Source organism: Poecilia formosa, unplaced genomic scaffold, assembly GCF_000485575.1.
Source record: "Poecilia formosa unplaced genomic scaffold, Poecilia_formosa-5.1.2 Scaffold57, whole genome shotgun sequence".
Lineage (NCBI taxonomy): Eukaryota > Metazoa > Chordata > Actinopteri > Cyprinodontiformes > Poeciliidae > Poecilia > Poecilia formosa.
The window spans coordinates 328,310-356,127 of NW_006799996.1; the positions used below are offsets into that span (position 1 = coordinate 328,310).

Below are 27,818 nucleotides of genomic sequence, written 5' to 3' on the forward strand. Positions count from 1 at the left end.
AAAAAATATGCAAAATCATTTTGGATCTACATAAAAAAAATCTAAAAATAAAAAAGGCAACTTCATTTGTTTGATTTAAAATTTTTATTTATTTTTTACTTTTGACTTGATTTTAACCCACGTGACAAAAAGTTTGGACACCCCTGCTGATCTCAACAAATATTTCAACATGCACCCTCCTCCGATATTTCAAATCATTTAAAACATTTGACACGGATAAATCACAATGCAGCCATTTATTGTGCTAAATAAATTATCTGAATCACCACACACACACACACGAACAAACACACTGATCAACACGCCAACATTTAGTGATAAACGACCTGCTTGTTTCATGCACATGGTCTCAAAGGCAAACAGGCGACTGAGAGCGAACAACACTTGATTACGCTGCTTGGATAACAGTTACATAAATAGTGAGGGAGCTACGCCGGAGGGAACATCAGTGTGATACAAAGTGTTGCTTTTTCCAGTAAGATTACAGCGCGTCCTCTTCACGCCGGCTGGAGGTGAGCCATGACGCATGCATGGTGGTGAAGTCGGTTCCAGCTGCAGGAGGACGGACTCTTCCCTCCCACGCAGGAAGAGGCTCTATCTGATTGCACTTTAGTTTCACTACTTTAGATGTTTGATACATTCCAGTGAAGACCTACACGGTGGGACTGGACGGTAAAGAGCAGCAGGTCGGGTTTTACTCGTACATGTTCAGATGTAGTGGATGGAAGCTTGTTTTCATTTCTGCTCTCTCCTCCAGACGATGACCATGCCGGTGGAGTCGGCAGACGCCAGCAGACTCTCGTCGCAGTTGAAGCTCACGTCCAGCACCGGGCCGCCGTGACCCTGCAGCTTGTTGACGATGGCCTTGGTGTTGCGTTCGACGTCGAAGAAGTAGACGCAGCCGTCCTCGCTGCCGGTCACTGAGACGCAGAGAGTCAAAGACAGAAGAAGAAGAAGAAGAAGGTTAACATTGGGATGAAACTACAGATCATGCTAGTTAGCACCGATGACGGTAAATAAACGGTTAACGATGAGATGTTTCTCCACCATTTGCTCATTTAGCAGCAAGTACATGAGCATGAGTAACAGCTAGGCTTGTCACGGTAACAAATTTTGCTGGATGATAAACAATAATATTGTTTTGAGACAATTTCCAGTAATAAAATGATGTCATAATGCAAGAACGCATTCTCAAAGATCAATAAACTTTATATTCTCACAAACATTTAACTCTGGAACTGGAAAACAAACAAAACAACAAAAAAAAAAAATCAGCTTATAAAATGAATTATAAAGTCTATGTAAACTAAAACAAATGTACTAGTTGAGACCAAAACACCAAACTAAAGACTCCTGTCATCCAGTTTCTGGTAGGAAGAGAGAGAAAAGAGAAAAATAATAAATTATGCAAGTGGAAATTATTGAATTTGTTTTCATTTATCATGATTAATTGATTAATTTGTTACTGCGACAGGCTGCCTCTGATTGGCAGTAGATATTAAACCGTCATGACATGTTTAACAAATATTTAAAAAACATTTTTTATATAAAAGTTACTGCAGCTTTGATGAATATAGAAAACAATGAACTGACCACATTCAGTGCAGGAAAGTCTAAAACAGGTCATGTTTTCTCCTCCACGATTTTTCCATGTAGTGAAAACAACAGAAAATAAATCTCGTCTAAATCTGGATGTTTTTAGCAAGTCTGAGTTGAGATTTTGTGTTTTTGTCTCAGAACTAGGGGTGGGTGACACCGACACTAAAAGTGCAACTTTAAACGAGAAATCTGACTAAATATTATCAGAGATGGGTGGAGGGTTACTCAAGTCAGTCCGTGAAGTTTTTGGATTATTAAAAACTCTACTTTTCTACTCAGAAAAAAAGAAACATTCAAATTAAAATTTGTGACATTTAGATACCTGACGACTGAATTTAAACTTCTCAACAGAATTAAGTGTTAAAACTATTAATTTCATACTAAAAACAGGAATAACTGTCAGTGTTATTTAGTAAAGTATGATCATTTAAATCATTCAAGTGAGCGTAAAAAGCATCTCGCCCAGACGATCGTCTCTGACAGAAACGATCATTTTTCTCTGCTTAAGTTCAGGTATTTTTAACTTTTCTGGTAATTGGGAAACCCAAGTGTGATCCAGACAGCGGCGCGCCTTGGTGTGAAATAAAAATAGGAGATAAAAGTGAAACGTGGGGAAGCTGGGAGCATGTTTGCAACGTGCTGCAGAAAAACGGGCCGCCTTGTTGCTGTAATTTTCTAATTCCAGATATTTCCTTTCAATCCCAAAGCAGCCTGGTGCTATTTTTGATTTCATGTCTGAGTCTTTCTTCCTTCTCTGCACTGGATGGCCTGCAGCTCGCTGTGCAGTTTGGGCTCATTTTTGATTCAGATATCGCAGCAGGTTCGCTAAGAGACCCCAGCAGGAGCACAAAGCCCACCAGAGCGGGAGCGGCGGGACTCCTTACCCACACAGGCCCCTTGTCTGAAAGACATGAGGGGGCAGAAAATGCTGTGGACGTTCTGCGATCCGTGCTGGATGGGGAAGCTTCTCTTCAGCTGCAGCGTTCCTTCGTTGTCCACAACCCTGGGATTAGGAAAGGGTTTCAATAAATGAGAAACAGCTGAATATTTACAGCTTCGAACAGCGTTTTCACAGAAAAAACAGGCATTTTCCAAGGAAAGTTTTCAAACTTTTCCAGGAACAGACTTTGGAAATAAGAAAAATACTAAAGAGTTCACTATTATTAATAACATTTGGTGACAAGAGAAACAAGCTAAACTAAAATTAGTGCTGAAACAATCAAATTAAGCACGATTAATCAATTACTGAAATAATCGTCAATTAATTTAGTAATTTTTAGCAAATTAACTGAAGTAATTTTCTAAAAAAAAAAAAGATTTTTAGAGCAGTAATTAAGCCAAAATATATACAGACATGCTGAATTTAAGTTTAAAAATATATTTGTCTGTAAATATGTTTTACACAGAACTATTTAAGCGGCAGTTTTAGCTTCAGCAGGTTCAAATTCTGTAAAAAAAATATAGATTTTGGCGTCTAATTACAGCCATTTCACAGAGTAAAATTCAAGGACTTTCAAGCATTTTCAAGGTAAGTTTTCAAACTTTTCAGGACCAGACTTTGGAAATAAAAACAATACTGAAAAAAATTAAATCTCCAGAAACCAAACATTTAAATTTAAGCTTTTATCAAACGTTATATTGCACTTTATGACCAAATAAAGAAAATATTTAATTTCTTCACACAGAAATGAAACATCTTCCAAAACTCTGAAGGCACCCACTTGACGCTGAAGCATTTTTAAACATCTGACTCGGCCGTCCGAACCCTGGTTAGAGTTTGCAGCAGTGAGTAAACAAGCTGCTAATAAAGGAAGCCGACCTGTAGAGCAGCAGCTTGTTGACGCAGGCGTTGACCAGCAGGGACGGGTCTCTGGCCTCGCGGCTGATCCAGGAGCGAGCCGAGATGCTGCAGATGGAGCTGCCCTCGCTCACCACCAGCCGCTTGGCTTTGGTCAGCTTCCCTGCAGGGACAGAGGAGGGAGACGCACCAGGAGCCGCTGCTCGTTATTCTGGGAAAACCTGATTAGAATTTGTAAAGCGGCCTCAGTCGGATGGAAAAGCTGCGCCTGTACCTGTTGCCATGTCAAAGAGGAAGGAGAAGATGCTGCCGCGGTCGTCGCCAGCCCACAGGATCCTCCCCGGAGCATCAAAGGAGAGAGACAGCACGCGGCCTGTCAGCTTACTGGAGCCCCCCTTCACCTTCTTCCCAGTGGAGATGTTCACCACCTGCAGGTGGTGCTTGCTGTTTCCCACCTGGAACACGAGAACGCCTTCATCAGGACGGCGGGGAGCGCAGACACCGACACTCAGAACTGATCTGCACGAGATCTGCTGCCACCGGAAACACGGCAATGTTCAGCTGGTGTTTAACTGGTGTTTAACCAGATTAACCCAACTCCACTTACTTTTATAAAACATACATTACTTTACATATTTGTTGAAACTGTCACAATATTGTTGATCGGTATGAGGCAGAAAAATAAAAAAATGTTTTAAAAAAAATGTTGATCTTTTGTCACAAAATCTGACCAAGTGTTTTGGTTTTTAGTGCAAATTTCTTAGTAAATTAAAATGGTCCTAAATGGAAAACCTAACCAACAACACAAACTATTCATCTTTTATCAGTCACAACTTTTGCTTTAATTTTAACTTGATGGCATCAAAAACATCCAGGAACTTTTGCCTGTTTGCCTAAATAAGAGGGCAAACAAGCGAAAGTATAAATAGAAAAAGACGGGCTCCTTAGAATTACAGAAATGGATTAGGGTCACTGAAGAAGAAAAAAAAAAAGAAAGAATTCAGAATTATTCGGAATTCAGAATTCCGACTTTAATCTCAGAATTTCTGAGATTTCTGAATTTCAGAATCTGAGATTCTTTTCTCAGAATTTTGAATTCTATTTTTTTCCCCCGGTGGCCCTAATCCTTTTCCGTATAGAATAAATCTAAAATTATGTTTAGATTAATAAGTTCTAAAAAATATTGTACATTTAGAATTTTTTCTGCATTTTTTTTTTTAAATAAACGAGATGAATTTTAATTTTATGGTTTGGTACACCCTCTGACCGAAGGGGAACTTGCTCCACTACAGAGGCGTAAAGTCGTAGCAAACATGTTTATTGGACAACTGTCAGATAAGATGCATTTTATTTTCTCCGCCCCTTTCTGATGTCGCCCAGGGCCACTGCCCACACTGTGCGCACGTTTAAAAAAAAAAAGTTCAAGAAAACGTTTTATTGTCCCAAACATGTCAGAATATTCTCAGTTTTATGTTGTATTAAAGTGTTAAAATTTTCAGATTAATTACATGTTAACATCAGCAGCTCCGGTTTCAACCCAAATCCACTTTTCCCCCATGATTCATAGCGGCATAAATTAACGTAAACAACTCTTATTTTACAAAACAGCTTCCTCAGGGAGATAATTCATCATTGCAAAGAAAAAGGTTAAAAATAAAATCATTCAAAAATATCTACAACTCTAATCCTGGTTACAAGCGCTGACATTTAATAGTGTAATTTTAATCAATGTTCAGCCATTTACGAGGTAAAGGGCTTCCTTCAGCATGCAACGATTATCAATGAACTTCACACACAGGAAACGTTTGGAATAACAATAAAATAAAATAAAAGCTGCTTGTTGAGAGACTAAAGGAAGGAAAACAACTAAATCTGTTGAAATAAAAAAATCTACATTTTACTCTTTTTCTCAACAAAACACAACCGGTAAGACGAGCGTTCGTTCTTCCATAAGACCGAATGATGGCACAAACAATTTTCAAAGTTTAAAGAAATTCTCGCATCAAGATCTGAAAATAATTTCGGCAGTAAATATGATGAACCTCCGGGGTTAGGCCCCTGATTTATTGCATACATTTGGATCTAAATCACACATTTATTCACCGACTTGCTCCAAACCGCACATGAATAATCTCTAACCAGGAAAACACAAATTAAAAGATGGATTTCCAAACATTTTCAGTTATGATTATACTACTGAAATAAATTATGGAGTTATTTTAAGGCTTCTTGGACATCGTGAGCAGAAACGCCAACGACTGTTGAGATCCCCGAACATTTAGGTCATGACTGTCAGCTTCTCTAATGAAAATTAGTTTTCCTAATTTTCCTCTTATCTTGAATATTCTTACTCCATCTTTCACTGGAGTAAAGCAGTGGATAATGTGAACTCTCATTTCTCACAACCATATTTTTACATTATTTTTGGAGAGAGGAGAAGAAATGGCAAATTATCGGTCCATCTTTTAAAACAAAACTTGCACTATTTAGTAAAAAAGTGATAAACAGTTCTGAAATACTATATGAAATCAGATTTTTGCGGTTGATGCTCGACAACAAATTGCTTTAGAAGGATCATATTGGTAATGTAAAAGCTAAAATGTCAAAAACTATTAAAATATTGAATAAAACAAAATATATATGATCAAGGTTTCTGCCAGAAAACTTGCTAAGCTCGGAGGATGGGGAGCTCAGGCAGTCGTTCATCCAGCAGCTCGTCGTGTTTCTGAGTTATAAAATGTTTAAAGTTGGCAGAAAATTTGAAAATATCACTTGATAATTATATGTGATTGGAAGATTAATATCTGAACACCAACTATAAAGTCTTAAAAACGCAAACATTAAAAAAAAAACTTAAATAAATAAGCAAAGCTGCGCCTGGTGGGGCCCAACAAGCCTGGAGGCCCGCCAGGCTTACAAAGCACTGGGGGAAACCCTGTATGATGCAAATTAAATGTAAGACTTTTTAAAAACTTTATGAAAGGCCATTATTATTTAAATTTAAGCCCAAAAAACACAAAATATCACTAATTAACTTCTTAAATAAAAATAAGTGAAACAATAAAGTTACATTTGTGTAAAATTAAGTTACGGTTTTGTGAATTTAGTGTTTGTCACCAAACTTTGTCTTCTTACAGTAACGATGTGTTTAATGAGCCAAACCTCATTAAAAATACAATCTCTTTGGAGTAAGTAAGAATATTTTTCTGCGTAATTTCCTAACAATAAATCTGTTTAAGCAGTAAAGTGGCTTTTGAAAGGAGAATCGATAAAAACAAATTTACGAGGCGATTTCAGCCGCAGGACGGTGGAACTGACCACAGTGAGGTTGTTGTTCATCGGCTGGAAGGTGCAGCAGAGCAACTCGCTCGACTCCGGGTCTCTGACTTCCCGGATGCACCGACCGTCCTCCGTGTTCCAGATCCGCAGCGTCCCGTCCAGCGACGTCGACACGATGATGTCGTTGCTCAGAGACCAGGCGAAGTCCGTGACGGGGCCGCCGTGTCCCTTCAGCGTCAGCCTCACGCTCGGAGGCGGCGGCGACAGCGCCATGACGGACAGGGTGCCGTCCAACGAGCAGCAGGCCAGGAGGTGCTTGTCGTCATTCGCAAACTGCAACCGCGGGACTTCGATAAAGAAAGGAGGAGAAAAAACTGAATGAAAATTATGTCCATATGAAGGATTTAGCGTGCTTAGAGGACGATTTACGAACCGGCAGAGTCGACGTGTTGGTCAAATATGTGGTGCATGCCGGCAAAGGCGTAGTTTTCACTCAGGGTTGTGTCACCGGCCATGGCCCGGCTGGCCTCTGCCACCGAGGTGGGCACCAAGCTGCCCGGGGGCCTGCGGCACAAAACATGTACAAAATTAAAAATGGTTTGTAATGACGAGGTATTAGGGACATTACAGAGGTAAAACAAAGGAGTACATTTCTGCAAATATAATCTCAAAATTTTCCTATAAAAAAATAGTTAAAGAAGTCAAAAATTTGCTAGAAAAATTTCAGAAAATTTTAAATTAATCCCAGAAATTTTTGAGAATCTTGCACAATTTTCAATTTTTGGAAATTTCCGAGTTTGGAAAGTCAAATATTTTCAACTTTTTGGTGGAAATTTATTCCTTTTTTATACTTTTCTAACCCGGAAATTTAAAAGACATTTTCTCAAAAGTTTCTGATATTAATCTCAAAATTTCTTAGTTTTTTGTTGTAAATTTTAAACTTTTCAAACTCAGAAATTTTCTTTTTTTTTAAAAAAAGAAAAAAAAAATCTAAAATTAATCTCAAAATTTTGGGGTTTTTGGTAGGAATTTACTCAGATTAGACTAATTTTAATTGTTATGAACAAGTGACTGAAATAATCAACTAATTTAGTAATTGATTAATCATTCACTGACATATAGACTCAAGGAAAGGCCGTTTGCTGAACCCTCCCACCCCCAGACAAATTCAAAGCAATAATTAAACCAAAACTGTACAAGAAGATATGTATACTTCATGTTTAATATAAAAGCATCTTTGTCTGAAAATATGTTTTACCCAAAACTCCTCAAGTGGCATTTCTATATATTTATCTGACCCAAATTCTCCAAAGGAATGCTACATTATGACATTTTGGAAAATAAAATTTCTTTTGTTATTCAAAAAAAAACTCTTGCTGTATTTCTAATATTATAAAGAAAAGGCTTAAGTAGCTAAATGGAAAATCTGCAGAATGTGACGGTTTAATTGTGAGAATAAGATAGTCGTTGGTTGCAGCGCTGCGCTGAAAGGAACAGATTTTTGCAGCAGCTCTTCTTGCCTCTCGTCGTAGACGGCTCTGTTCATCTGGGCCTGCAGCTGGTAGGAGCCTCGGCTGACGGACCGGCGGTGACCTCGGGCCCCCTGAGCGCGGGGGTCCTCCTCAAAGTCCTGCAGACCAGACAGAGCAGCAGCAGAGAGAGGATCTCAAAGGGATGAGTCAACGTGAAGACTGGAAAAAGTTCCTCAGATAACCATAAATCAGCTGTTTATGAATAATAAACGAATACATTTAATTTATGGCAGGGCTGGGCAATAAATCAACTTCATCTTTTAAGGAGCTAAATTGAGGGAAATCTTGTTTTTCTTTCGCTAAAGCTCTCCTTGGTTGTGATGTCAGCACGCCGCGGCCGCCATCTTGTTTGACAAGCGTTCTTCACAGATTCCATTTATTTGGAGTTTAAGTCAAATTTATCATGAAATATTAGGGCCAGGCCAATATGTATATATAATTATGAGAATAAAGTCATACATTTACAAACCCAAAGTCATAGAAATACAAGAATAAACTCCTAAAATTAGGAGAATAAAATAGTAATTTTATGAGAACTACAACACGAAAACAAAAAATGAACGTTGAGCATCTTGTGACGTTGTCCTTTGGTTTACAGATAAGGAAAAGGTTAAAGTTTTTAACACTTAGCACATTAAATTATCTTTAAAATGATGGAGCAAACAACTGAGTTTATTTTGAAGTCCACAGGGACGGAAGTGAACACTCTACAGAAATGACAGTTTTTCTTGTAATTTCAAGACGTTCTGGTAAAATTATGTCTTAATTCTGCTAATATTATGATTATATTCTTGTAAATATACAAAAATAATTGAAGCCTGGCCCTCATATTCCATTGTACAACTCTCAGAATGGATAACAGAAACAAAAAAGCCACTTTTTGAAAATATTTTCTGTCATTTCTAATTTATTTTTAAAAATGAAAATCGGATCTCGTGTGAAAAACCAAATAAAATGTTGATTTTATTGCTAAGGCATATCACCCAGCCCTAAAGTATGATCAAAATAAAACTACATCTTCTTATTAGCGCCAGCCATTTCAACCAAGCTGCTCAGCTTAATGCACAGCAACCAATTTGCTGCATGGCTTTGACTTGTGTGTTTTAAATCCCATCTCCAACCACATTTCTGCCTATTCTCTCTTCCCTGGTGTCCCGTTTCACTGAGTCTGACCTCCATGCGGTCCAGTGTGGTACGGGAGCTACGCACGCTGCTGGCCCTGAAGCTGCTCTGCTCAGACAGCGGCCCGTAGCGCAGGGCCAACAGCTGACTGCGCAGCTTCAGGTACTGCCTGCGCAGCCCTGGCTCAAAGCCACACTTGGCGTTCTCTCTGAGCAGCTGGCTGCGTCGGCGGATGTACTGAGTTCGGAACTGTGGGAAGGTAGGCGTGCGGTAAGCATTATACCTGCAGAGGGAAAAGAGGCGACACAGGCGGAGATGATCGTAACTGAAAAAATTACTCATTCGCTTCCTGGTGGTCAGATGCGTGGCTGCGTCTTACCTTGCGTCCACTGCCAAAACCTGCTGCCAAACTGCTGCCATTCCACAATCACTCTGGGTGGAGAGGAAGCCACTGCCGGGGCAGAGTCCTGGCAAACAAAGGGCTCACATTTCAGGGCTAAAACCAGTTATTGTTTTAATAATCGATTATTCAGACGACTGAATGCATAAAAAAAATTAGATGTAAAGATTTTTCATTTCAACACTGAACCTTAATCCATACAAATATCAGAAATACATTTTACAAAATATTTTTTCTAACATTTATAATGTTTAATTTTTTAGGGCTGCAACTAATTATTATTTTAATAATTAATTACTCCAACGAAACATTAGCACATTTTGCTGGTTTTTCATTTAACCACTGAAGCTTATTCTGTACTAATATTTGAAACACATTTAAAAATATATTTTTCAAATATATTTCTAATGTTTTATTCTTTAAATAATAAAATAATAAAGCTTTTCATTGCCTAAAATGCAATAATATATCATTCCTTTAGGCAACACTTGATTATTTGTAGCAAAAGATGCTTCTAATAAATACTTCTAACATCAATACAGTGTAGGATAGCAATTTTTTTTATTTTAAAAATAAAATATTTGATTTGTGAAAAGCACTTTGAATTATCTTCTCCAAGGTTATGCAGTTATGTAAATTAACCTGCTTTGCTTCAGAAACAAATTTATACGATATTATGGGTAAAAATATCAAGAATTTCAGTTTTATTACACCAGGCTGATATTATGATGTACCATCTTAGTAAATTTAATCAAAACACTAACTTTGTTAGTGTTAAGGGCTGAGACAATGACATTAATCGATTGCTGAAATAATAGTCAGCTAATTTAGTAATCGATTAATCGTTACGTGAAATAAACAGACTCAAATAATAAATAATAGAAATATCAAGAACTTTTGTTGATGTACAATAGATAAACAAACCTTAAATACCTTTTATTCCATCATCGACATAGATGGAGCAGTGTTGGTAAAACAAAACCGTACTTGATTTACCATATAACAAATAGACTCTAAAATATTAAGCAGATGTATTTCAACTATCTATTTACCAAACGTCAACTAATTTTGATATCTCAGGATACGTTTCTCTATCAGAAAGAATTTAAACATTACTTTTAGAATTTAAATATAATGTTTAGTTTGAAAAATAATTAAAGTTTTGTATCTTTTTTTCAAAGCAGAACCTTTGCAGCTGTTTTTAACATTAACTTCTTGAATGAATAAAAACATTTTCATATTAGGCAACTTACATTTACGATAACTACTACAATATTTAAATTAAATATTTTTTGTGAGCTCCATCTTCTCACGGGTTTCAATGTAAATTGAGGTGCATAAAATAAATTCAAAAACGAAAAGGTGAATTAAATAAACTCAGAATTTCAGCTGTAAAAATGCAAATTATTTAACTCACATAAAACTATTTATTCTGACAGAAAACGCTTCAGGTATAAAATAACAGCAACTGACAGTTGAATCAGGTGATGATGCAGAAGCAAAGAAAATACGATGCTATCGCTGTATGCGTCAGTGTTTCCCTTTGACATGCGAATATAACAAGAAAGGCGTCATTTAAAATACCAGCTAAAGTCAGGAAAAGCGTCTTTATTGGATATTTTTCCAGCAATAGCCACAGCAGAAGAGCATTTTGGCAGCAGCGAAGCTAATTAGCGTCAGTTAGCAACTAGCAAGGAAGCTAGTACAACTTTACCACCGCTCTGGCAGAAAAAACAGATTTATTTGTAAGTATCTGACGCCGATCTGTAGACTGTATCACGTAGAAATGGTACACAACAGATAAATGTCATCCCGTAGTGATATACTAAAGATAGATGGTGAAATATGTTTAGAAAAGGCTCACCTTCCTTAGCTTTTCTCCATCGCTTCTGTTCCTGTCAAGTCACGTGACCCGCGTGACCAACCCACTCAGGCTGATGCGGGATCTCCTGAATCCCGACCAGATTAATGTAAATTATTCTCTCCACCGAGATTTACTGACACATTTTAATTGGAGTATGGAAAAAATGAAGCTTCTGCAAGGGTACTTTAAACAATATGGCTGGTTTAAATGATTTACTGCAGTAGGCCTGTCACAATTAAAAATCTGTGCTGGACGATAAATTGTCGCAGTAATTAGTGAGACAAACTATAATATTGTTGTTTTGAAACGATTTTTTTAGTGACATATTGATAATTGCATAATTATGCAAGTTTGGCCTTTTAGAAACCAATAAACATTAATTTTGTAAAGAGAAATTAACTGGATGATATTTTAATTATCCAAAATGAACAGCCAAAAACATAAATAAAATTTAAATAAATACCACACACAACCACAAAACCATAAATAAAATGGATTATGATGCCTCTGTAAACAAAATTTCTCTTCAAAAACTATTAATCAAGGAAAATTATTGAGCTCATTTTAATTTATTATGCGATTAATTGATTAATTGGTTTTTGTGTCAAACTCAAAGCCCTCCAATCCAGTCACAAGTTTTTATGTGGCCTGTTATGTCCTTATGTTGTCAATCAAATCAAACCACTTTTGTTCTGTATATTGCTAAATTACATCAATGTGTTTTTCCCCCCCTTTTCCCTGATGCTTTGTTTTGTAATTATGTTATTTATATAACTTATGTTCATTTTGACCTTTAAAACACCAAACGTTTCCACATAAGTCTGTATTTTGGTGTGTCTGATTATGTAATTTTTGGTGATTTCATCGGTACTACTTGAAACAAGTATTTTACCAAATACTTTTTTGTTTTGCACAGCTACTTTTTACTTTTTCTTGAGTAAAATATATTAAAGTAGTGCTAATCTTTCAATTTTTGGATACTCTACACCAACAAAACTTCATATACAATACAATTCAATACAATTCTGACAACATGAGAAGTATTTTTATATAATGAGACCACACTTGATTCAGTTCAGTGAAATTAAAACATATAATTTACCACAATGGGAATCCTTACTTGCCTCTAACAATGGCGAGCGCCCAGTTCCAGTAAGTTCACAATGGCGGTATTAGAAGGTTTCGCCTGGCTCAGCAAAGGCCCGCAGAGCCGGGGGACGCGCTGCTCAGCTGACCGCGCTCTTTGCTTGTTCTCGCTGCTCTTTCTCGAAGGGGCCCCAGTGACGGAGCCATTCACAAGCACGGCCCATAAATGGCCGACTCGGGCAGCACATTAAGCAGTGCATTTCCCCTCCTAATAAAAAACACAATAGAGCAAAGACTCTGGAGAACAGCCAACATGCCAGGAACGAAAGGTGAGCAACATGGACCACAATAATTCTGTAAAATATTGTTTTTTATTATTATTACTTCAACACTAAACCAAAGCTAAGATTAGACAAACAATAGCTGTATTGTACATTTTTTAATCACATCTTGTAATTTAACCACATCCAGGTAATAAGTCGGACAAGAAGTCAGCTACCAAGGTAAATACTCACTTTTATATTTTAATAAATCAATTTAACTGTATAGCACACAGGGGTGAGCGATATTTAGCACTACTTTTATGATAACAATAAAAGTGACAAAACTATTAAATCTTCTTAAGGGAACTGTATGTGTCACAGCATTTATAGCCCAACAAACACAAACAATGCTCTTGAAAAACATTCCCATTTGTAATTTCCTCCTTTTTTACACCAGTCACATAAAGCAGTGTTAATTTTATTACTAACATGCACATTATAACAGTATTTTCAAATTTATTGCCTTATTGCCATTTATTGAGGCTTTTATTGAACAAACAGTGGAGAAAGTGGTAAAACTATCAATCTTGACAATACAGAGAGTTTTAGGATTCATTAAACATAATTACCTGGAATTTATCGTTTTTTAGAAGCAGCCTCAGGGCCGGCCCAAGGCAATGCGAGCTAAGCGACTCCTTAGGGCCCTCCACGCCACCAGGGGGCCACCAAGTGCACCAAACTAGCATGATAGATAAATATACATACATTTTAAATAACATTGAATATTGCAAACTAAATGCTGTTACAGATGGGGAAACAACTTCTGTATTGTTTTTATAAATAATAAGGATTCATCTCTTCCTGTTGATGGCTGCTGCCACTGTTGGGGAAACATAAGATATTAAATTTAATGTTTCAAATAGTTAAAATAAAATGGTACACTTAAATACCACCCTGCATTTCAAAACCCAATTTTATTTTTATTTTGTTCCTCTAGTAAGGTTAAAATCAATAGTCATAACAACCCTGGTACAATGCATGCTAATTACAAATGGTGCTAATGATAGGTGTGTTAAATCATGATAAATCATCTGGTGTTTGCATGTTGGTATGGGGGATGGAGGGCCACCAAAAAGCTGCTTAGGGCCCCAAAAAGGCTCTAACCGGCACTGAGCAACATTCAAAATAAAAATATTTAAATTTTTTTGATATTTATTTAAGTTTTAATTTTACAGCAACCTCAGAGTCCTAAAGAACAGCCTAAGAAAGGTGATCAGAAAGGAGATGATAACAAGAAGCAAGGAGGTAAGCATTTACCAAAATCCTGACAGATACAGGAAGTACTTTGGAGTACAGGAAGTAGTAAAGTCCGCTGTGTTCCCAGTGAAGGTATCTGTCTCCGTTTTGTCCCCTCGCAGGACAGCCGAAGGGAGAGAAGCAATAACTTCCAGGCGTTTGTGAAGATGGCTTTGGAGACACTGCTGGGGTCTTGTCGTCGTAAACATGGGGGTCTTCAGGGGAGACGGGGCTGAGCAAACGTCCCTTCTCAAGCCGCCGTGCAGCTCTGCAATACAACATCTGCCTTCCCCCACAGAGGCACAAGGCAGACCTGATTTCCATCCATCACCATCTGCTTCTGCCCTCTGCTCCTCTCAGCCTGTCTAACCCAAACTCTTCCTCACTGGATGTGAAGAAACACTCCAGGCTGGATCAGACTAAGCCCTCCTTTATGCAAACAGTTCATCCATTCTTTGTGTAAATACTATTTCAAATAAAGAATATTTATTACACACGGCTGATATTGTGATGTACCGTCTTAGTAAATGTAATCAAAACGATACCTTTATTGTATGGCTGAGACAATTAATCGGATTAATCGACTGTTGAAATTTAGTAATCGATTAATCGTTATTTCAAGTAAACAGACTTAAAATGAACAATATTAAATTAAGTTAAAACTGTATGTATAATTTGAATAAATTATTATTTTTTGTTACTCCTGTAAGGTTAAATCAATAGCCATGATAGCCCATGATATGCCAATTACATGCAATATACATTTTTATTGAAATATATACATATATATATAAATTGAGTTCACAAGCTTTTACCACAGCAAAATTTAAGCACTTTCAAGCATTTTCAATACAAGTTTTCTGAGATTAATCTTAAAATTGTTTGTTGGAAATACAAATATTCTACTTCACTGAGATTCACTAAATCAAAACAAGGACTGCATCTTGACGTTTCATGTAAAATTTTATAAAAATATCACAGGTATGCCGTTCCATTTTACATATTTAGGGACAAAACACAAATATAAGGTATTTACAGTGGTTATTATACTGAGTGGCACTACAGCAGAAACTTGGCACATCAACAAAAGCTCTTATCTAACACCACATCTTCATTTTCTGATGCACACACTCACTCTTTCATCAGGCTGTAAATAATTAAAACCATCTATTAAGTAAAAACCTGGAGGTAAGAGAAATGCTTGGTATAGAATAATGAATAATTTTACTTAAGTTTACACAAAGCTGAAAGAAAATTTTTGTTAATACATCTCAAATACCCTGATTCTTAAGTTATATTGTAGAAAGAAGGGAAGGGGGGAAATCAAAATCACATATGTTTAAAGATATAATTCAAGTCATACAAAAAAAAACAAAAAAAAACACCATCAGGATACTACACTAGTAAAAAAAAAAAAAAGTCAGATTGAATCATCTAAAACCGTTAATATATCTAAAAATCACAAAAGGAGGATTAGTTGGTGGTAAAAATGCAGTCTAGTAACAACATGTGCTTGTTGAATTCAGTAAAGAAAGTCTTTGTTGGTTCCTAGGAGGAGAAAGAGACGTGCGCTGGTTTCTCATATTTTAAATTGGAAGCAGTTCCACACAATCGACTGGTTACAGCAGCCAGAGTCTCCGGCTGTCTCCTTTAGCCATGCTCCACCTGCCTACCAGGGTTCATAAAAAATTCAATTCTGTGGGTTTTGATTAGGCTCCCTTACAGAACCGCAAACAAGCAGCCACGATGCAGCCTGGCTGGAAAAAAATAAATAAAATACATCACAGAGACAGGAAACTGCATTATTGATTCTGGACATTTAATTAGATTTGTTGAGGACAAGAAGACTAGGGAATGTCACCAGCGCAGCGCCTTCAAACGTCTCACATTTGTGACATTACAACCAAAAGCTTAAATGTATTTTATTGAGATTCTAATTATGAAGTGGAAGGATAGGGTAATCAAACATTAGGTTCCACTTTATTACAAAACTGTGCAGTTTGACTATCCAACATCTTCAAACCGTAATTGAAACTTAAGCATTTTTTAGGATATTAAACGAGTGGATGAACCCTTGGATCAAATCATACAAATATGCTAGAATGTCCTAGTTAAAGTCCAAATTTAAGGGGGGCATCTGCCTGACGCGCACCGTCAAGTGTCCGCCATGTTGATAGTTATTGATTGTGAGTCACAGTGAGACAGTGGTAAACGCTGCCACAACAGGAGGTCATGATGACTGAGCCTCAGATAAAAAAACAACAACAATGTGAAACAGACAAAAGGGAGGGGAAAAAAGGCGCTGCGGTCTGTCTTTTTCTTTTCACAGATATCGAAACCAGTCCCCAGAAGGATAGAATAGCATTCCCCGACCCGCATACAGCCCAACCTGAAAACTGCAAGTCTGATGCAGGATGACGTCACAGTACAGAAAAGTGGAAAACCTGCTTCTCATTATTGCTTCTCTCTCTTCTTCTCGGTCTCTAGTTGTTAGAGAATGAGGCGGTACAGTATCCAGGACCCGAACGTGGCCCAGTGGCTCGTCCAGCTCAGCTCCGACCACTTCTGGATGGTGTGGTGGGTGATCTCGTCCTGCAGGAGGCGATGACGTAAATCACACGTCACAGGCTACGTTCACACTGCAGCCCGAAGTGTGAAAAAATCTCGATTTTTTTTGTCAAATCGGATTTTTTTTTTGTCGTGCATGCGCAGTAGAGGGCGCAATAACGTCACAGAGAGTGTGCTCAGTGTTTTGCCAACCGCCATAGAAAAAAAGAAGTGCTCAGTGTTTGCGGAAGTAAACATGGATGCTAACGGTGGAGCGTAGCTTACGATTTTAAAGTTGTTGTCCGACCGGAACCAGTATATTAACAACTTAATCCTCATTATCGTCCGCCATGTTGTTGTTTTTCTTCCCGCTTGTGAGAATCAGGGCGCAGAATAGTGACGTTTGTCGAGTAACAATGACGTTCCGTTCTGTTGAACGCGACCTGACTGTTAAGATTCAGGTCACATTTGAAAAGATCGGATATTTATTGGACATCCAAGCAGCCCGGTGTTCTGTCAGATAGCCAAACGCTGTCAGGATAGCATACATGCAGTGAGTACGCATGCCCACGCATGCGCATTAAGAAGTCCGACCGTCAGCGGAGTCGTCAGTTCAGCATACGCAACAAGTTATGACGAAAATAAGTCATTAAATTGTTTTCAATGATAACTATATAGATATACATGTGTTGTCATGGTTTCAAAGTGTATTTAAAGCAGGTCTGGCTGCAGCTGAAGTCAACTACAACACACGCCCGTGTAAAACTCATTAATCTACTTAACCGCTAAGTCAGGATGTCATACAGCTGTTAAAGTGTATGATGATCTACGTCATGATTCTATGTTTCTGATTAAATAAAATCATATGGTAATGACTGCGTATACATGTCTGAGCTAAGCGTATGACTATCTGACAACGTATGCTGATCTGACAGAACACCGGGTCACATTCGAAAAGGACTGTCATGAAAAAATCGGAATTGGGTCGCTTAAGGTTGCAGTGTGAACGCAGCTAAAAGCTACGTAGCATTCCACTATAAATACTTTACAAATGTTGTGTTGTCTTGTCACAGAGCTATAAAAATAGAGCCACCGAAGATCTTTAAAAAGATGCGAGCACCGACTCGAATCTGTCACCGTCCTCCTCCAAAAGGAGAAGCAGCGTGAAAGATTTTCTCTGATGTTGGTGTGTGATTTCCGCAAAAATCAAATCAAAGTTAGGCTAATGCCGTTTCACACACAGGGTCCGCTACAAATCGGAATTTGGTCAGGCATGTGTAACCGGATCATTTCTGCAATTGGCTGGTTTTATTTAAAATTAGGCCATGACGAAGGTTTTATGTGGAATGGATGGTTTGTTTTATTCTGACGAGAACAAAGAAAAACAACTATGAGATGGGCGGCCGCTCCAAGTCCTAGACAAAACTAAAGTTGATTCCTGCCACTTTACAATTGTTAGTTCACTTAGATATTCACTTAAAGGAATGGATTTATATATTACAATGGTGATAAGAAAAACCAACCTAATAAATATAAACTGGATGTATTTAGATTAAAAAATAATAAACACCCATCTCTCTCCCGCAGGTACGGAAGAGGATTAGGGCCACGGGGAAAAAGAAAAAAAAATCTGACTTTAATCTCAGAATTCTGAAATTAAAGTCAGAACAGTTTTTTTTCCAGTGGCCCCAATCCTCTTCCGTACGCAGGTCAAGATAAAAGAGGTGCAAACAATTTAACAATACCACAGAAGAAGAAATAAAGCGAATGGGCTCCCGATCTTAAAGTCAAAGTACTTTTACTTAAGTAATTTAATTATGAAGTATCGCTACTTACTTAAGCAACATTTCTGGATTTTCTACCCCTGAATCAAAAACAAACATTTTAACCAAAATTCACCAGACCCAGACACACACTTAGTATAAATTATTGTAATTTTTGTCCTTAAAATACCAAAAATTTCAACTCAACTTTATATTTTGATCCATCTGATGATGTGATTTCTAAATATTAAATGATTATTTTTGATCAGTTGCTCATTATTTGACTTCTTATCAAATACTGTTTTTACTCTTACTTGAGCCATTTCCTGGATGTCTTCTTTTTACTTTTACTTAAGTAAAAATATGTGGAAGTAGTGCTACTCTTACTTGAGTACAATTTCTGGGTGCTCTGCCCACTTCTGACAGTTTTAGAGGAAAACAAAAAAAGTCCAACATTATTTTGACTCGTATTAAAAGCACAAAGACGATGTTACTTGCACTTCTTCATCACAGATTCACATCAGCTGCAGTGCAGCGGTGTCTGTTAAGCTGTTTATTAAACTGAATTTTCTCTGTTTCTTTCATTTCAGATGTTGCTTTACTGCAGCAAAATGTGCATTCCCTCAGTGGAGCAGCAGTCTCTCATCTCACCTCATCCTCCTCCATGTAGTCCACGCTGGAGTTGAACACAGAGCCCAGATATGTCAAGTGAAGTATTGCCAAAGCAGAAAATGCTATGTTAATCATATACACCCACAGCTTCTGCAAACAGAGAAAGCATTATGGTAGGCGACTCTGGATCTCATGCAGCCTTGACTGGATGTGTTATTTTAAAGTATGTGACCCATAATAACATAACTCAGTCTGCATAAGCTAGGCAACGTAATTACAGAACGAAATGCAGCACATATATGGCAGCTTATTGAAATATTTATTTCCAAACTAAACATTTCAGTAAATTACTGAAATATTCAAGAATAGCAACAGATTTCTGTATTTTCACTCCAGCTCTCCATGTAGGCATTACAATATGATATTCATGCTTCTTTAGTCGCACATCAAGTGTAAGATCTCATGTTTCCTAATGTGATAGTCTGGTATTGTTAAGTGTTGCTCAACAATCAGTGCAGCAACAACAAACATGAGAGATTTCATTGTTATATTTCTGAATACAGCGCAGAGAAAAGCAGATCTAAGAAACGGCAACAAATTAATTTGATGTTCGGTTAAAACAAAAACCTGACGTTTGAAACTTGTAATCTTCTTTGGTTCAGCGTAGTTACGGTTTAGACAGGCATTGAAAAAGTAGCTAAAACAGACAATTTAACAAGTAAGAATTAAAGCTTCAGAAAATTAAATGCACTTTACGAGGATCTACACAAAGGTTTTACAAAAAATTTTCATGTTTTCTTTCCTATTTTTCAAACTCGGAGGTTTTACCCAACTGATGGTGCCTGTTATGAAGATGTTTTGCTTCGGTAATGAATGTAGATACACATGCGTATCTGAGGTTTTTTTTGGTTGACTTTGGGGAGCCGAGATGTGAGTTTGTTCTCTTGTTATATTTTTAATTAAATGTTTTCCTTTAGTTGAAAAGCAATTAAAAAAATGAACACATAACGCCTCATTGCAAACGCATTACCTTTTTGTTTTGGTGACTGCAGTTTGGCTGACATTTCCTCGAAAGCACGCACGCATTAAATATGGCGGCAAGCCTCTTCCGAAAAACTGAAACAAAACAGAAACGAATGAAAGACTCTCTTCAGACATGGAGGAAAATGACAAGCAGTACGTTGAACTGAAGCAGTTAAATACTTCCTCTGAATGGAAATGTTTTCATGTGGAGAAGACGAACCATTAGTTCGGCTCTTACCGTGCTCCACGTACGTAATGAACCCCAGAGATAACAGAACTGCACCCAGATGGAAACTTAGACCCTAAAATGTACAAAAACTTCAACAATCTTGTTGATGCAAACACATTTAAAAGAAGGTGAAGTTATATAAACTCACATGTAAGAGCGCGCTGGCGATGTACGTCACCATGACGGCAGTGAACATCCCGAATTTGACGGCACTCTTGAAAACATCTGAGAGAAAAATACGAGACACCAGACCCAAATATCCAGAGTTTACGTTCATATGGTCCAATATTAAATACAAACGTTTAAAACAACATTATGGAGGCCAGAATATGAAGCCTGAAAATAAAAACACATATTATATAAGAAAGAAAAGAGAGACAAAATAAGGAAAGGATTAAAGTAAGGATGGATTAACAAACAAAAGAACGAAAGACAGCAAGGCAAAAAGGAAGAAAGGAAGGATGAAATAAAGAAAAAATAAAGATAAGAAGGAAAAAACAAAATAAAAGACAAAGAAAGAAATAACTAAAAGACAAAATAAACAAGAGAAAGGACAAAAAATTAAAGAAAAAACTAAAGAAAAGAACAGAAAGGAAAAAAGAAAGGACAAAGAAGGAAACAGAAAAAAAGGAAAACGGAAAGTAGGGGAGAAAGAGAACAAAAAATAGAAGAAAGAAGGAAAGAGCAAACAAATGAAAGAACAAAAGAAAAAGGACAAACAAATGAAAGAAACAACAGAAGATAAAAGAAAAAAGGGTAATAGAAAGAAAGGGGAAAAAAGAACAAGCTAAAGAAGAGACAAAAGAAAGAAAGAACAAATGATCAAACAGGTGAAAAAGAACAAAATACAGATATAAATGAAATTCCCATTTTCTTTTACATTTCCATAATTATTGAGACCTTTAAAATGCTGAATGTTTCATGACTGTGTGAGTGACCTTATGTTAACATGAATCAGATTCCTGCAGTCACTGCTGACAGCCACTCACATGTGTGCAGAAAGCGGGACATGGGCACGTTCCACGACGTCGCCACCTCCGCCATGGAGCGGGGAAACTCCACGTGGAGCGGCTTGGACACGCTCAGATCCCTGCAAAGAAAACGGTTTGATAGGAATTAAATAAAAGAGATGGATGCTTTTTTCTTGGTTTAAATGGAACCTATTGTGCAAAATTCACAGTTTGCACATTTTCTACCTATTTGTTTCTCTACTGCTTTTAAAAACAACCCAACTGCTCGACATTTTTTGGCAATAAGTTGATGATTTTTGGTTTCTGGAAATTTTGTCGCTTCAAAAACCTCCTTACCGTTAAGTCACAATCTTTGGGCACTGCCCCGTTACCTAGCAACCCCAGCCAAGCTCAGCCCTGTTACCTAGCAACTCAAGTGGAGTTCCAGCACATTTGATCAGGTGGTTTTACCTCTGTATTCGCTGTACAACGGCTGCTGGAAAAGACAAATATTTTATTCTTGACTTACAATCCATAAACCACTTGCTGCATTCTTGTTGGTTGTCCAGGAGGCTCTACTAATGCTTTTTAAAGATGTACCGTTGAATAATTGCACATCTGTTTTCAGCCACTTTCACATGTGAGTGTAACCGTGGAGTTTGGGGGCGTGGCCACTGGCCAGCAGCAAGTTATATGGATTTAAAGTGACAAGACACCCTAAAACAGCTCAAAATAGGCAGAACTGAGCAGACTAACATCCTATTACCCAAGAATGATTTTGAGGAACAAATGTAATGAACATGCACTGTAAAGCCCACATACCTATCCTAACCTGTTCAAGCGCAAATAATAGGTCAAATTTAAAGGAGGTGAATGATTTCTCACCATTTGAGGTTCTCTTTCTCCTCCGTAAAGCCCGCCCCAGCGAGAGTCGCTGTAGTTTCACTCAGGTAGCCGACAAAGTAATTGCTGAAGTGGAAAGACATTGTGTTCTCATATGCCAGCAGCCACCTAATGCAAACCAGGAACATATAGATGGTTGTTATGACCCCATTACAGCTAAAGTCCAACTTTACTGACTATGCAACAGGAATAAACAACATACTTTGCCAGTGAGCCTCTGGGAGAGCATGAGGAAACAGAAAACAATATTATATTGTCTTTTCTTGTGATGATTCAAGGTGATGAAATGGAAAATGGTAGAACCTGGTGCACAAAGATGGAGGATGGCAACAACAGGTTAACAGAACAACCATGCAGCTAAATCATCTACAATGATGAGACTGACCAGGAGAGCTGTGGACCTTTACTCACCTGATCTTCCTCCTCTTTTTACTGTAAACACAACAGGCAACACCAGCATTAACTCATAGAAAACTTAGGCTGCAACTCATTCAGACGAAGCGCTGTGTGTCACTCGCCTTCGTAGGAGCTTGTCTCCATAGACGGGGATGAAGTAGGGGAAGAGGTAGGGAGCCACACAGTTGGAAACAACAAGGCAGATCTGGCTCTTCACCCAGCTAAGAGACACTTTTACAATCCATCCTAAACTCTGGGAAGAAGAAACAAGTTACAGCTGACGTTAACTTGGTATGTTTTATCATGTCAAAAAAAAAAAATTAAAAATCACAAATTCAGTCTTTTCTATTGGGATTTTATCCAATAGGCCAGGAGAAGATACCTTTTAATTTGAAATTTGGCAGAATATTTCTCTACAAGGCATTTCTAACAAAACATCTTAATATATAAAATCTGAAATAAAAATATTAGTTTCTTAACACAAATTGTTGTCTTTGTTAATCGTAAGAAGAAGGGAGTTGCTATTTGGGAAATGTGACTGACAAAACCACAAACAAGTCTATGCAGGGACATTTTGAGTTATTAAGATTCTAAAAGTCTGGTCTCTAATCTTTGTTTTCTTTCAGCCTGACGTAAATACTTATTTTATTTTATGTGTTGCAAATGCAGTTAGTCAGCGTGGGGCGCAGTGCAGCCACAGGCCAGGAAAACCTAGATCTGTGTGCTGGTGCCATGCTCTGTGTTGTCAGAGTTGTTACATGTAACTAGTTACATTTACTCAATTACATTTGAGTAATTATTTTGAAAAACATGTACTTTTAGGAGTATTTTACTATGCTATACTTTTTACTTTTGCTTGAGTAATTTTATTATGAAGTATTTCTACTCTTACTTTCTGGATTTTCTTCCCACTGAATGAAAAACCAACATGTTTTAATCAAACATTCACCAGACACACACCTGCAGTTTTTGTTAAAGTTTCATAAGTTTTTTATTGAAAGCAGCAGATTCAGAAAAAAGTATTTTGTTTGATTTAGTTGGGTTTTTTTTAAAATATAAATTATTGTCATTTTCGTCCTTAAAATACCAAAATGTCCACTTAACTTTATATTGTGATCTGTCTGATGATGTAGTTTTTAAACATAAAATGATTGATAAGTTGATCAGTTACTCAGTACCTCAGTAGAATGTTTACCAAATACTTTTTACTCTTCCTTGGGTATTTTCTTGGATGGTTACTTTTAACTTGTACTTGAGTAAAAATACATTGTAGTGCTACTCTTACTCGAGTACAATTTATTGAGTACTCTACCCACCTTTGTGTATTATAAAAACAAAAGTTCAGAAACGCACACCAAGAAACTGAAAAATATTCCACCAGACATGAATTGCTCCAATCTCATAAGTAATCCTTGCCTTGTTTCCTTTCCACTGCTTTTCTTTTCAATCTTAAGCTACTTACCCATCAATATTTTTAAGCACAATCTTTTGGTAAGCTAACTGTATGTGTCACACTTTGAGTTCACGTCACAGTGACCACCAACAGTTTATTAATGACTGATGTAGTGGTATAGATGTAAAAAAAATCTCAAAATATTTTCCAACACTTAAGGTTTACTGCCTCAAACTTACCAACTTACGTCCTTCTAGAGCTTCTTTGTAGCTGTTGAAGCTGATCCAGGGCCCAAAGATGACAGTGCCCACAAAGTAAATGTAGCCCATGAACTCAATGGGCGAGGGAACATTGGTCACAACACCTCTGTCCAGATCAAAAGCCAACGAGATAGCTTTCATGGCAACCACCATCTGTGAACCTACACAGATCACAAATTACAACTGTAACATTGTTGCTTGTTAGCAAGATAAACAGACTCTGCGTTACCTCTCATTTTGTGCCAGTTGGTGGTATCCATCATGTGCAGCTCCCTGATCAAGATAGATAAAAATACTAAGATTTTAATGTTTGTCCACACTGTGAAAACACAAAATCTTAGTATTTTTGGTCTCATTTCTAGTGCAAATATATCAATTCACTTGAAATAAGACAAAAGTAACTTATAAGTGACCACTTTATGTGAAAAACAAACATTTTTACCCAAGAAGCAGGTAGATGAGAACCGTTATAGACAGAAAGGTTCCTCGGATGGTCGAATGGCGGCACAGGAAGAGAAAGAGGTAGCAAAGGAGGCTGAGAAGGACGACCCAGATCATGTGGAGCTCAAAGAACAGGTACAGCGTGTAGAAACCTCCCGCCACGGTGCACAGGTGCTTCACGAAGGAAGGGAGACCTGACAAAGCAAGTTTTAAAACCGATTTAAGAGATAGCCACTTAAAAAGGTGAACAACACCAAAATGACTGACATTCACATTGCAGCCTGAAGTGACCCAATTCCGATTTTCTTTGTCAAATCGGATTTTAATTTTTTTGGTGAACAGCAAACGACCTGAAAGTGTCTCACATGGGCAGTAGAGGACGCAATAACGCCACACATAGAGAGCGTGCTCGGTGTTTTGCCAACTGACATAAAAAAAGAAGAAGTGCTCAGTGAAAGGAATATTTGGAAATTAAGGAAACATAGTGGATATTTACAGATTAAGGAACGCATCATTTATTTATCTTCAGATTACAACATTAAAAAACTGAATTTAATAGATGTAAAGTAGTGTTGCTTACACTCTCGTGTACAGTAGGTGGCGGTATGCACCTTAAAGTTGCTTGCGATCCGCCATAATAGCGTTTGCGGAAGTAAATATGGATGCTAACGGTCAAGCATATCTTACGGTTTTGAAGTTGTTGTTCGACTGGAACCAGCATATTAACACTTAATCCTTATTATAGTCCGCCATGGTTGCTGTTTTTCTTCCCGCTTGCGCGTATCAGGACGCAGAATAGTGACATCAATGATGTTCAGGTAGGCTGAAAGCGACCTGACCGTTAAGATTCAGGTCACATTTGAAAAGATCGGATATTGGCTGCCATCCGCCAATAAAACACAAAAGAAGAAGAAGAAGGAAAGATCGGATACGTATCAGATATTCAAGTGGCCTGGGTCGCATTTGAAAAAGACTGTCATGAAAAAAAGATCAAGTACAGGTCACATTAAGGCACATAAATAAATAAAAATTGGATTTGGGTCACTTCTGGCTGCAGTGTGAACGAAGCCAAAGTGCTCACCTAACATCCAGAGCAGGCGACACAGCAGGCAGATAACCAGCAGCTGCCATACTTGCTCCAGGCCCTGCTGAGCTGTAGGCAGCAGGCAGCCATGAGTGAGCTCCTGGAAAAACTTCTGCCGGCTGAACACTCCCATCTCTGGACTGGGGAAGCAGAAGGAAGCCAAACAACCTTGGTTTATGGAGCAGCTAGAAGGGGTTATAACTGCTGTAAAAGTTAAACTGTTTATTTGTTGTGTTTCCTCACTTCCTAAGACTATATAGTCATCATGCAGTACTGTCTCTTAAAAGTAACATGGTCACCTCTGTATGTGCGCCATGCACACAGCAACCCGTTTCCCCAAAAGTAAAACAAATTAAAACATATCCACAAGTTTCAAACAAATTGCGTCAGAACAGAAAGAAGGAATAAAGCTTTTAATTTTTCTGATCCCATTACATTCAAGCTGCAGAAGTGCAATTGTTTTACTTAAGTCATTCGCAATTAATATGTTGGCCAGATCTTTCTTGTAAAAGACATGTTGACAGGACAAACCAGGCTAAATAAATATTATTATTATTGTTAGATTTGTCTAAGGTAATTGGGTAGAAACTGTGCAAATACAATTTAAAAAACACAAGTCTAACCAAGTATTTTTGGTCGAGCTTCTATCGCACATGTTAGTAAACTTGAAATAAGAGAAATCTAATTTACAAGTAACTTTTCAGCAAGAAAGAGAACTTTATCATTTTAAGTCAATCATTCCTTAATGTAAATGAGAAAGGACTATTTGGAACAAGACATTTTTTTTCCGTTTTGTAAGTTAAATTGGAAAAATGTCCATTGGCAGATTATTTCACTTATAGCGAGTACTTTTCATCAATATTTAGAGTTATTGACTTAAACCAAGCTCCTACATTGTGCTGAAAAGTTACTTGTAAGTTAGTTTTGTCTTAATTTAAGTGTTCTAAGATAATTATTTCACTAAACTAAATCAAAAATACTTAGTAAAGTGTAAAATACAGAAAATGCCTACAATTAATAATTATTCCATCATAATTATGGCGCCCCCTCTAGCATGGCGCCCCTGTGTCACACATTTCAGTTCCTCAAAATTGTTTGATTTGTCTAAATATTAATTAATTTATGTATTCAAGTACTTCGTTCTATTATGACTGTTTTGCAATCTGTGCAAACAACTTTACGCCACACTCGTTTGTTTGAAAAGTGCTCTACAATTAAAGTTTGATTAACCGATCGATTGAGAACTGTGTGCATTCGAGTGAAGCTGTATCTGCTTATTGTGTTCAGTATCAACACATCCCACTCAAACCAAAACGTTGATAATCCATGCAGCAGCTGCAGAAAAATCTGGAATACATGAAATTTCAGGTACAACTGTTTTGCTCGTTCGTATCTGATTATCAAAGTATGAAAAACACGTGAAAACTGCAAACCGATGAGGTGGAATCGGATCTTGAGATCAGTGTGTTAACCGGATTTGAATGGTTATTAGATGCTGTTCTGCAAGGCTTGATCTCCGCAATGCAGTCCAGCAAAGGGATGAGTTGACTCACAGCTGCATTAATAAACAGCACGGCTGATTCAACGTGCTGTGTGCGGCGTGCCATGCAGAAAATACGTCTTAAACGCGCTGAAGCTGCTACAGCCAGCAGGATTTCCAGCCTATCGTACCCGAGACTCGCTCCCCAGCCCCCAGCCTCAAGCTTACTGGACGGCCCGGGAATGCCAGCTTGGTTTCCGGGGTAAGACTCACCCTGTCCGGGCAGAAGCAGGAGGTTCCTCCTTGTGTCTTTATCCGGATGTTTTCTCTGCTGTCCGTCAAGCCTGCGTTCAGCCGCTGCCGGACCCTCAGTTCAGATGGTGCCTATCTGGAAGGCTCCCATTGTCACAGCATCAGCACCACTGGTTTATCATGTATGAAGGCACGCGTGAACATGAGCCAACCAATCAGAGCTCTGAGTGCGTCGAACTGAAGGGT

At 37.7% G+C, this 27,818-nt stretch overlaps 2 protein-coding genes across 2 annotated transcripts; both read right to left on the minus strand.

Annotated features, from left to right (window-relative positions):
• Positions 1–217: 217 nt before the first annotated feature.
• On the minus strand, positions 218–11,700 carry wdr13 (WD repeat domain 13). The gene is made up of 10 exons (XM_007553516.2): positions 11,595–11,700; positions 9,710–9,797; positions 9,382–9,613; positions 8,197–8,306; positions 7,110–7,240; positions 6,716–7,023; positions 3,672–3,852; positions 3,419–3,560; positions 2,484–2,602; positions 218–920 (listed from the first exon to the last, which is right to left on the minus strand). Exons 2-10 carry the CDS (start codon positions 9,748–9,750, stop codon positions 736–738), a joined length of 1,449 nt encoding a protein of 482 aa, XP_007553578.1. The 5' UTR covers positions 9,751–9,797; positions 11,595–11,700; the 3' UTR covers positions 218–735.
• Positions 11,701–16,044: 4,344 nt separating this feature from the next.
• Positions 16,045–27,804, minus strand: LOC103139050 (porcupine O-acyltransferase). Its single transcript, XM_007553517.2, has 15 exons — positions 27,594–27,804; positions 25,838–25,980; positions 24,758–24,950; positions 24,545–24,588; positions 24,295–24,476; positions 22,785–22,915; positions 22,678–22,698; positions 22,469–22,483; positions 22,249–22,374; positions 21,403–21,503; positions 20,562–20,638; positions 20,423–20,486; positions 20,192–20,277; positions 19,201–19,311; positions 16,045–16,831 (listed from the first exon to the last, which is right to left on the minus strand). The coding sequence occupies exons 2-15, from the start codon at positions 25,971–25,973 to the stop codon at positions 16,730–16,732; spliced, it is 1,389 nt and encodes a 462-aa protein (XP_007553579.1). The 5' UTR covers positions 25,974–25,980; positions 27,594–27,804; the 3' UTR covers positions 16,045–16,729.
• Between the last annotated feature and the right edge of the window lie 14 nt (positions 27,805–27,818).

What these genes read in the sequence shown, in the direction of transcription:
- wdr13 (XM_007553516.2), bottom strand. Translation starts at nt 9,750, where the DNA reads ATGGCAGCAGTTTGGCAGCAGGTTTTGGCAGTGGACGCAAG. An exon ending in AGAGCCGTCTACGACGAGAG is followed by an intron (nt 7,241 to 8,196) that starts GCAAGAAGAGCT and finishes TTTGTGCCGCAG; the next exon opens with GCCCCCGGGCAGCTTGGTGC. An exon ending in CCTCTTTGACATGGCAACAG is followed by an intron (nt 3,561 to 3,671) that starts GTACAGGCGCAG and finishes CTGTCCCTGCAG; the next exon opens with GGAAGCTGACCAAAGCCAAG.
- LOC103139050 (XM_007553517.2), bottom strand. Translation starts at nt 25,973, where the DNA reads ATGGGAGTGTTCAGCCGGCAGAAGTTTTTCCAGGAGCTCACTCATGGC. An exon ending in GAGAAAGAGAACCTCAAATG is followed by an intron (nt 21,504 to 22,248) that starts GTGAGAAATCAT and finishes TTTTCTTTGCAG; the next exon opens with GGATCTGAGCGTGTCCAAGC. An exon ending in TCGCCAGCGCGCTCTTACAT is followed by an intron (nt 20,487 to 20,561) that starts GTGAGTTTATAT and finishes TGTACATTTTAG; the next exon opens with GGTCTAAGTTTCCATCTGGG.